Source organism: Propithecus coquereli, unplaced genomic scaffold (assembly GCF_000956105.1).
Source record: "Propithecus coquereli isolate 6110/MARCELLA unplaced genomic scaffold, Pcoq_1.0 Scaffold433, whole genome shotgun sequence".
NCBI classification, from domain to species: domain Eukaryota; kingdom Metazoa; phylum Chordata; class Mammalia; order Primates; family Indriidae; genus Propithecus; species Propithecus coquereli.
The window spans coordinates 612498-623749 of record NW_012150097.1 but is presented as its reverse complement, the minus strand read 5'-3'; the positions used below and the strand labels follow the sequence as shown (position 1 = coordinate 623749).

At 47.3% G+C, this 11252-nt stretch overlaps 1 protein-coding gene across 1 annotated transcript in view; it reads left to right on the top strand.

The window, feature by feature from the left end:
• The window catches only part of PAQR3 (progestin and adipoQ receptor family member III), a 17925-nt gene extending 11012 nt beyond the window's left edge, over nucleotides 1–6913 (top strand). The window contains exons 4-6 of the mRNA XM_012653896.1: nucleotides 1085–1282; nucleotides 3494–3584; nucleotides 6302–6913. Of these exons, the coding sequence (XP_012509350.1) occupies nucleotides 1085–1282; nucleotides 3494–3584; nucleotides 6302–6444 (432 nt within the window). The 3' untranslated portion in view covers nucleotides 6445–6913. The remainder of the gene's footprint in view (nucleotides 1–1084; nucleotides 1283–3493; nucleotides 3585–6301) is intronic.
• Nucleotides 6914–11252: the final 4339 nt, after the last annotated feature.

Sequence of the window (11252 nt, the reverse complement as noted above, 5' to 3'; positions counted from 1 at the left end):
GTAGTCCTGTTTGTGCAGGACTTAAACGCTGCTTGGCGTGTGCTCGGCCCTCAGAAGATGCTTCCGCGTGACTGAACGTGGTCTTTCATCAGCTCACTCTGCAGCCCGGTTTGTCTTTCTGAGAAGCCTTGCTGCGCTCCCAGCAGAAACCGGGTCCCTTAGGTGGGGGTCGTGGCAAAGGATAAGAAAATAATAGAAAATGGAAAACAATAGAAATGAAAGAACACACAGAGACGAAGGTACAGTTTTATAGATTTATAAAGATTACAGACAAAGCGGGCACTCGGGACCTGTGATGTCCCCGTGAGTCACAAAGGCCACAGTGAAGTTGTACTGGGTATTTGTAGGCACAGTGATCGGGTGCCAGGGGTAACATTTACATAACAACAGGTAGTTCCTCTTAGGTTAAAAGTTTTTGAAAAGGCTTCTTCAGATCCCTTAACTAACTCTACCTGTGTGAACAAACGGTTATGAAATCTTTCAGACACAAACTTCTAAGTTCTAAGGTGAATGTGTCACTTAACAGAGGGTTAAACAGAGATCTAGTGGCTCCATATTTCTTTATCTAGTTATGGTGTACCGAGACAGGTGGTCAGGAGTTTAAGCAGGAGCTGTCCCTTGGGCCAACTGCTTTTAGCCGCAGGTGTCTGTCTGTCGGGCGGGCACTCTTTGATTAGCTCTCAGCCTGTGGCTCATGGCCGACCTGCTTTGTCCTTCGAAGCAAGTCCAAACCTCAGGTCTGAGAGTCGCGGCGCCAGCCTGGGAAGCAGCCGCCGCTGACCTTTGAGAGGCCTCCTGAGGTGGGGCAGCTTCGATGTCAAACTGACCCGCTCACGTCTTCCTTCGGGGCAGAGCTCGCAAAACTCCTGAGACGTTTCTGTCTCCAGTATATTTATATTCATGGAGCAACAAAACCTGAAAGCTGTTTGGAACATACACATTTCTAAGGAAGGGAGACAGTCCTGTTTGGAAGGGAAGGGACCAAGTGAATACGGTTTGGGACGTGTGACGTAGAAGCCAAAACTGCCTTTGCGCTTCCTTCGCTGCTCCTGTCAGAGCTGAGTCCGGTTTCCTTCCGTTCCAGTACTGGCGCCAGGTGTACCTGATCACGGTGCTGGCCATGATCCTGGCCGTGTTCTTCGCGCAGATCCACCCCAGTTACCTCACGCAGCAGTGGCAGCGGCTCCGCTCCGTCATCTTCTGCTCCGTCTCGGGATACGGGGTCATTCCCACCCTTCACTGGGTCTGGCTCAACGGAGGGGTCGGTGCTCCTATCGTCCAGGTAGGCCGAACACCGTTATCGTTCTCCGTTGTTTTCTTTCGATTTTATTCTTTCTGGGTAAAGTAGTGTGATCCATCCAAGAGAGTGGGTCTTGGCCATTTTAGAGCATGTTTGTGATTTCACGTTGGTGCCATAGTTTCCACGGCTGTTTAAATGAGCACGCTTCGCAGAAGGGGAGGTCAGGTGTGACTGTTGGGTTTTTGTTTCTGACATGTCTGTCTGTGGAGTGATGCATCCCCGGTTCTCTCTCTGTCAGCCTAGTGTGTAAATTCCCAAGTCCTCACTCCAGAGTCCCGCTGTGTGCTGGGTCAGCGACGGTGCCAAGTACGGAAGTAGGAGCGGTGGATACTTTTAGGGGCGAGGGGTGGGAAGGGTTTTTGTGGGACCTCTTGCGCTGGAGATGTCTGCAGGATGCAAAGATAGGCAGAGGGTCTGGAATTTAAGCCAGAGATTGAGACTAGAGGTAAGGATTTGGAAATCATCGTTGCGTTGGTAGTTGGAGCCCAGGAAGCACGTTCGACCCACTGAGGAAAACACATCGAGACAGAAAAGAAGAGCCGTTTATCAGTTGGTCGTCGTGGGGAATGGGTGATGTGTCTGAGCAAGAACCTCAGTGGGAACGAAGGATTTTTGAGAAGAGGATGGGAAACAAGACTTAGCGCTCCTTATAGAAATGCTCACGTGCGCTGCAGAGTAAATCTGAGAATTCTCACCGTAACGAGCCAGAAACCTGGCAGAAATCGTGTACACTCGTACAGCGGGACCTTGGTCTGGGATGTGGGACTCTGAAGGCAGGTTTTATTCAAAAGAATCAGATTTCGTGATTCTCTTACGAGACCTTTATTCAGAAGAATCAGAAGAGGCCATTTGTGGACTCGACCTCGCTTCCGTGGGGTTGGCGGCAGCTGGCGGGAAGCACCCGGTGTGGAGCGGGAGAAAAGCGGTTCCGCGGTGGCTGAAACGCGTGGCGATCCGTCCACGTGGCCGGCTCGAGGGCAGGGTGATGTTTGCTTCGCAGTTAGGGAGTCGGGGGAACGGTGGGCAGTGACAAGGGACATGGTCTTTCTGACAATTTGGATTTCCCTGAAAATAAGTAAAGAAAACAGAACGGGGAACTCCCGTGCTAGATTCGATTCTGACCATGGACGAATAACTGGTTGCTGAAGGACGTGATCAGAATTTCTGGGTGTGGTGAGCGTGGCCCCGTAAGCTCACAATGACGGCGAGGAAGAACAAGACCGTCAAGTCAGTGGGTTTTAGAAAAATTCAGGAAAAAAATGGCAAATAATCCCATGTGCAGAAATCTTAGAACAGAAACATGGCCTAGAAAACGAGAACTTCTGAAAGATGGGATTCCAGTAGGAAACTCGTGGTTCTCGGAGGAGGATTGGGCGCGTTCAGGCAGGTTACGGCGTAGACAGAAAGCGGGCAGCTCCCAAGGCGGAGTTCTGATGGGGTCACGGGTCATTCTAGGAAGCGAGGGGAGCTTGCCGAGAAGTTCTCCGATAAGCTCTAATTTCAAAAAGATGGAAAGAGGCGCTTAACCAAAGATGGAAACTTCTGGAAGGGTTCATCCTGGGAGGTGGGATGATGTGTTCTCAAATGTGTGAGAAGTCTGAGGTCGATGACTCTGAAGGACACAAGGCTTAGGGGGTCATGGTCGTCCTCACGTATTTGAAGAGGAAAGAGAAACAACATGTCTTCATTTCTTACTTTGGGTTTATATTAAATAACTGGAATTAGGAACACTATGAGAACGATTTGCCGGCTGATATTTCAGGGCCAGGAAAGCCCTTCCGGCGTGCCGTCGGCAGTGAGGTGGGGCGCAGTGTCCACGGGGACCGTCATCTAGGCTGTTGGATCTGACTTGGGCGCGAGGGCTCAGATCTTCCCAGCCGTGGGTTCCTGGTCTGCAGTCTCTGCCCGTGCAGCTGCCAACTCCATTCCCACCTGCGCCCACCGTGCGCCTGAGCTGTGGGTGGGGCCCGCAGCGCGGCTCCAGCGCCCCCTCCTGCAGCGGCCTCGCCGCCAGGACGCCCCGTGTTCCCGTCTGGCAGACGCGGCCTGCAGTGCTGAGAGCGGGTCGCTGTTGGAGACGGTCCGCGGAGCGGGTCAGACTGAACGGTCCTGAACTCCACTGCCAGGCTGAGAGTAAACAGGGAGTTCGGTAGCAGTGGGAAGATCTTTGAAAAAACACATTTTGCTTTTCAGGACTTCGCGCCCCGCGTGGCCGTGATGTATGTGATCGCGCTCCTCGCGTTCCTGTTCTACGTCTCCAAGGTCCCCGAGCGCTACTTTCCAGGTAGGCGTCTGGTTTACAGCACGCTCTGAACGCGTGCTCAGGGCATCGGAACCGAGGTTTGTTTTTCATGATTATCGATTACAGAGAGGGTCTTCTATTCCCAAATGTCCTCCAGAACTTTAGCTTCCGTCCTCACGGTGCGCGTCGAGCGCAGCAGGTGGGGCTACCACCGCTCGGCGTGCAAGCCGGGGACGCAGCTTCTGACTCCAGCCCCTGGTTTTCAAGTGGAGCACTGGTCACCCGCTACCATTCACTTCTTTATGAACCCCTGGTTCTTAAAAAGCAGAGACTGATAGCAGAGACAGATGAAGCAGGAAGGGAAGGAAGGAAAGAGGGTGACGAGCGGTGGGTGATGCAGAGAAGCCAGGCTCAGGGCTGCGTCACCGTGCGCGCTGTCAGGGTCTGTGGAACGGAGCAAGGCCACACGTCTGGCTTTCAGCTTCCTGGCACCCAGGGCTGGGACGAAAATGGTCAGAATCAGGAGTCTTCATGTTTCCAAGATACACGCAAGCCCGTCACTCAGGAGGAAGATCGATTGTTCAGAGGGAGAAATTTCTGAAGGAAAAGTAGCTGATGCTGGGCGCTGCGACAGACGGTCGACTCGGGGCCTCAGCTCCGGGACGAGACCGCAGGGGTTCGACCACGTGCGGCTGCGCGAGCCACATCAGTCCCCTGGGCTCTCGGCTCCGGTTCCCGTCTGAAATGGGAAGGGAGAACCTTCTCTGCCGGGGTCGCCGTGGGGACCGGGTGAGGAAACACAGGCAGCACCGAGCGCGGCTCCTGGCGAGTGTCCCGCCGATGGCGCCCGGTCCTGTGCGTGTTCCACGTGGCCTGGTGAGGGACAGACGCGCAGATCCAGGTCCGCTTTGGCTTCGCAGGTACCGATGAGTCAGGAATGACGTTTAGAGGACACAAAACAGGGATTTCAAGTTTGGAGGGCCAGAAGTTGGGGAGCACTTAGATCCAGGTTGTGAACTTGGCCCCTGTCCATGGGTCAGGAATCACTTCCACAGTGGCCCAGAGAGGGGGCCATGCCCGTCCCCCTGCGGGGAGGGAGGAGGACGAGACTCCGGCCGGGAGTGAGCGCAGCCCGGATCTCTGCGCGCCTGGGGCTCGAGCTGAGGAGGGGACGGGAGAACCGAGTGTGACGTCGGGATCTGGGGACGTGTCCCTGAGCCGAAGCCCACCCGTCTTCAGGCAGGCGCAGAATTCTCCTCAGAAAACAATCCTGGTGAAATTTATGTCACTTTATTACTACTTCTCTCAAAAATTATTTTTTCTTTGTGATAAATAAGTAGAAAATTGAACCATGAGAATTCTCTACTCCAGCCATCCCCAGCCTTTCCCGCACCAGGGACTCGTTTCACAGAAGACAGTTTTGCACAGATGGGGCCCCGCGCGGGTCCTCCGCTCACCCCCTGCTGTGCACAAGCCTTCCTCGGTCTCGGGGGAAGACGACGTCTTCGCGGACGGGGTGGGGGCGGTGCTATGAGGGCCGGGTTGGGGACCGCAGCTCTAGACTCTGTGATCGCGGCCGTCGTGGGTCTAGGCCTTAAATGCTCAGCTCAGGAGTGAGTTGTCTGATGCAGGACTCTGCACACAGTTGGATGTGCTGGGCGTCACAGCAGGACGTGGGCTTGAGTCCCCGAGAGCGGCGGAGACCGCAGGGACCGAAGTGTCTCTGTGCTGAAAAGCAAGAGTCTCAGATGTCCCCGCCTAAGTGCTGTAGAAACCTCTGGGGCCGGTCCCCACGTGTGACCTGACTGCAGAGGAGTGTGGGCCGTGTAGACAGGCAGGACTGGGGACAAACAAACTTCAAAAGCTTTCATTCAGCTCAGGTCAGATTTTTTAAAACACTTAAATGATGTTTGATGGGTCCATCCCCCAGGCGTCCACAGGTGAGATGGCGTGTGTCTCTGTTTGTGTTACGAGATAGTCAGTTTTCTTTGTAATTCTGTAAAAATGAGCCTGGAGGCCGCACTGCATGGTCAGGAGGGTCCGTGGCGCCAAAGGCCCAGATCCCAGAAAGCCTCGACTGCAGCGTCACAGTCTGCGCCCTGTGCCGACGGTCGTTCCTGCGAGAAAGGGAGAGCAGGTCAGAGACCAGCTGCGTAACCACGGAAGTGCCATAAGTTATTCACGCTTAAATCGTCATAGCTCTATATTTTGTTATTCACTGAGAAACGTCAGGAAGCTTTCCCCATGTTAATTATTTAATCATCTCGGAATTTAACCACAAAGAGAAACTAATCAACTAATTCATTACTAGTTGTATTTTGCAGATTATTCCATTAGTGACAGACAAAAGACTCCGGTCTGTGCACGCCTGCTTGGGATACGGAAAGTGCTTCCGGCAGGTTCGTAGCTGAGCACAGCAGAGCCGCAGCTTCTCCCGGATTTCTAACAGTTGTGTAATTTTTTTCTTCATTCCTCCAGATACGAGTTGAGACGTGGGAGACAGAAGGTCAAATTGCTGAAGTTTACTAACTTAGATTTTGAAAACACACCTGGAATAGAATTTCTAAAGTTCACCTGTGTACTTAAACCTTAAAATTAGACCCAAATGTGGATTGATCCATCTTAAAAAACATTTGGCTCTGAATTAATGAAGTTTTTCTGCTCCTGAGCCACACGTCCAAGGCCAAAGATGGAAACATTTTTCTTTTCGTGTGAACACGCTGCAATTAATGCCGCTTTCTTTCCACTTTCCCTCCCAGGACAACTCAACTACCTCGGCTCAAGCCACCAGATCTGGCACGTCCTGGCGGTGGTGATGCTGTACTGGTGGCATCAGTCCACGGTGTACGTCATGCGGTACCGGCACAGCGAGCCTTGTCCCGACCCCGTCTCGCGCTTGTGAGCCCAGGCGTGGCAGGGGGATCCCACCGTACGCGATCCGTGACGGGAGCCGTGTGCCCCACTGATTCCACGGGTCCCATCCGTTTTTCCTTTCTTCTCGTTTAATGTATCGTGGGTGATGCTTTATAAAAATGGAAAACCGTATTTGGGGATCTCGACTATCAGCTGCTTTACAGATCCTTGAGACTGCTAATTTGCTGCTCGTACAGAAAGTGAAATGAGCTGATGGTCAGGAAACATCTGAACAGTGAACATGCAGAAACAGGACTCGTACTTAACACCAGCTCAGCTTCCTTAGGAAGGGCTCGTCTCCGTTGGAAAGTGGAGTCATCCTGTGTGAGTATCAGGAGATACTTTGAGCAGATTATCGAGTTTGAGTGCCTGATCCAGGCAGGAGTCGTTACAGCCTAGGCTCGCTACAAGCCAGGATGGTGATTTTGAGTAATCGCTAGCCTTTAAATAAATATGTAGTTTGTAAGAAACTGGCACTTAAGATAATTATTTTCTTTAGCTGTAGGTTCTCTTTTTCCTAGGAACATTGGATATTTTAGTTTTCCAGAACAAAAAATTTAAACTTCTTTGAGAGAGGTGTTGAGAAGAGGAAAAGAACTCGCATTGCCATTTTCTATCAGGTAAGAGTCACTTTAGAGACTAACTACATGATTAGTGGACAAATTCTGTGGTCTAATAACCAAGAGCCACCTAAACATTTTAACTTCAGATACTATTTAATTTCATATAATCACTGAATTCTTGTGAATGGATTGCAGAAAGGTCTTCGATCCTAAGAGCTTTTGCCTCTGAGTCCGCGGTCCTGAATTTGGGGGTTCCCCGCTCTACGGGTGCTGCTTCCCAGGCCATGGCGTCTCGGCCGTCCAGACCCTGAAACGAACCTTAAGCCTTAGAACAAAGTCAGGCAGCTGCCCCGTGTGACGATGTGGCTGTTCGCCTGTGCTCTACGCATGTGTTAGCAAAGTACTGACACCTAATATTTGGACCTGGAGCATTAAACTTGCTCTTTATTGTATATGAAGAATAGATCTCACTTCCCTGACATACAACATAACTCTCTTGTTCTTTTCATGTGCGTAAATTAAATCCCTTAAAGCAGACATTTATAAAAACTTACGTTGTTTAATCGAACATAAAATATTACCCAAATTTCTTAAAGAGTTGACATGAGCTCTTTTAAGTACTGGTGTATTTTCAGAACAGTGGAATTAATGAGTATCAGAAAAATGATTGAAGAGGAAGCTTATTCCCAAAATGCCTTTTGTACATATTTTAGGAAAGTTAAATGTGCCTCAAGTTTATACAACTGTCAGATGTTGTTTTTCCTTCCAGTGTAGTGTTTTGGAAATGTAAATTCCCCATGCTCTAGTGTGCATGGAGAACCTTCCCCAGTAGGCTTGGTGGGGGCACACGGTGTCACACCCGTCGTCAGGGTGGAATGCTATGTGATAAAAGATTGGGGTGAAAGAATCGTAGGATATATTTCTCCCGAAACATCCCTTATTGGCTTACGTGATGTTATAGCTTTTAGATATAATAGATAATTTGTCATTTTGGCCAAACCAAAAAACACTGAATAGTTGTAATTAAGTTAAAGATGAGGGGAAAGTCTGGTTATAACAGTTTCTTTGAATTTAAAAAACATTCAGATCTCACTGTAGGGAGAATTGTTCCATGTAAACATTTCAACTTTTTATGAAAATGTTAAATATTATAAGAAAGCTCTCCTCTCTTATCTTTACTATGATGCATTTACTATAAAGTATGGAATGAATGAATGTGGATTGCTATCAACTATAAACACTTCTGTATGTCAGCATTTAATGACCACCTACTGTGTGCACAACACTACTGGTAAAATTTTAAGACATTGTTAACATTAAAACATTTTAAAATTGCCTATAAATCTGAGCCTTGTAATGTATATTTAAGTTATTTTTGTTTTTATAGATTTATTAAAATAAAAGTATACTATCCAGTGACAGTACTGAAAAAAACTGGTTTATCAATATGTAAACTATAAAAGCTCTTTGCCTACAAACTTTACATTTTAAAATTATCTATGGCTGTTTCAAATTGTCTAGTGATTTATAGGGTTGTAGTTAACTCATTTAAGAAATAATTATCTTTCTATATGAAGCCATTTTCAAATAGCAAGACAGTGCTTGTCTTTTTGTTATTACACTGAGTGCAATTCAGTAAGCTGCATGGCGAAATATGTATTATGTAAATAAACTGGGTTTGCTAAATATCTTAAGTGCTGCTTGTCATTCTTTATAATACATAACAGCTTTAAAATTGCGTTTTGGAATCAGGAATGAAGAGTCAGGGAATACCTGTCATGTCTCAGGGCATCCTTCCTGGACAGAATGTCTGACGTGAAGATTGTGACCGACTGGCACAGAGCTGTACAACTCTCCATTTGGCAGGTACTTACGAGATAGATTCTTTGCCTTGAATTAAATGTCAGGGGGCAAAGCCTGGTCGTCTGGATTCCTGCCACTTGCTGAGCTGCGTAGGTCCATATCCACCTGGAATCAGCATTCCTGGTAATTCCACCCCTGTGTGAAGAACCAGCTCAGCCATTAGGGGACAGAAAGACGTGTCTTATACATGCATTATCACACTACTTGTGTTTAGACTGAAATATTGAGTACCAAGGTCCCCTGAAAATTTTGTGCCATGTTTCCCAAGTAGTGAGATTAATAATCCAGAACTGACTCTACCTTTAAGAAAACATTTTTGGAAGACAGAGGTCAATAGGGGTCTCTTATGAAAAGTGGACCTCCATCTTTAGAGGGCTGAGATGGATAACAGGGTTCTAGTCCTGCTCTACAGATCCATTATCAAAATACTATCTTTTTTAATATGCAACAACAAAACTTCAAAAGCTCATGCCTTCACTACGAGAATATTAACTACATGATACATACGATGTTTGAGCTGGGCTTCCATTAAAAGAAGATTTGTTATTCAAAATAAGTAGCTCATCCAGATGGGAAGGAATCAGCGAACAAACTCTGGAAGTATGAAGAATCAAATGGAAAGCACACGCCCAAAGAGGAACACCAGCTCTCTAGCAATGGACATCAACCAAATTCAGAACACCAACATGACAATTTCTAACATGGATTCTAAGAAAACGCAATGATAAACCACAAAAAAAAAAAAAAAATCCAGGACTCGGAAGAAAAATTCACTAAAGAAAAATCAAACTGAACTCCTAGAAATGAAGAATTTATTCATCGAACTACAAAACACAGTGGAAAGCCTCAAGAACAGGGTAGGTCAAACAGAAGAATCTCAGGGATTAAAGATAACACCTTTCAATTAAATAAGTCAGTCACAGAGATAGAGCAGAGAAATAAGAGAAAAGAGCAAGGCCTATAAAAAATGTGGGATTATGTGAAGAAACTTAATGTGAGAGTTATGGACATCCCTGAGGGTGAGGAAGAAAATACACAAGGGTTGCATAAGCTGTTTGAGGATATAATAGAGGAGAACTTCCCAGGCCTTGCTAAAAATCTAGATATCGAGGTACAAGAAGCTCAAAGGACCCCTGGGAGATTCATCGCCAAACAGGAAGACACCACGACATGCAGTCATCAGACTGGCCAAAGTAACCACCAAAGAGGCCCTCCTATGAGCTGTAAGGCGAAAGAAGCAGGTAACATACAAAGGAAAGCCCATCCGAATAACGCCAGACTTCTCACTGAAACCTTACAAGCAAGAAGAGATGACTGGGGCCCCATCCTCGCTCTTCAGAAACAGAACAATGCCCAGCTGAGAATCTTGTACCCTGCAAAACTAAGTTTTGTGTGCAAAGGAGAAATAAAGACATTCTCAGATACACAAAGACTGAGGGAATTCACCAAGACCAGCCCTGCAGGAAGTACTCAGACCAATGTTACACACGGATCAGCACAATAAACACTCACACTGTAAAATCGTCCAAAAGGTAAAGGTCAAAGGCCAGGTACCACAATGGCTCAAGAGAGAAAACAAAGCAACAAAGTTCAACTCAACAGGATGAAGAGAAATTTGCCCCAGTTATCAATTCTCTCAATAAATATGAATGGCTTGAACTGCCCACTAAAGAGACGCAGGCTGGCCGAATGCATAAATATACACAAGCCAAGTATCTGCTGTCTTCAGGAAACACATCTAACCCACAAGGATGCATTCAGACTCAAGGTGAAGGGTTGGAAATCAATATTTCAAGCAAACGGAATGCAAAGGAAGGCTGGCATGGCAGTTTTGATCTCAGATAACTTAGTCTTTAAATCAACAAAAGTAATGGAAGACAAAGAGGGTCACTATATAATGGTGAAGGGTACAGTTCAAAAAGAAGACATAACAATTCTAAATATGTATGCACCCAACTCACGTGCACCCAGATTCATAAAGCAAACTCTACTTGATCTAAACAAATTGATAAACAGCAACACCATAATAGCCAGAGACTTCAACACCCCTCTGACAGCACAGGACAGATCCTCCAAACAGAAAATTAACAAAGAAACAACGGACAGAACTCTAGAACAAATGGGCGTGCCTGACATTTACAGAACATTCTACCCAAAAACGACTGAATATACGTTTTTCTCATCAGCTCATGGGACACTCTCTAAGATTGACCATATCCTAGGTCACAAAGCATGTCTCAAAAAATTCTAAAAAACAGAAACTATACCATGCATCTTCTCAGACCACAGTGCAATAAAATTAGAAGTCAACCCCAACAGAAACTCTCATGTCTACACAAAGTCGTGGAAACTAAACAACCTTCTGCTGAAC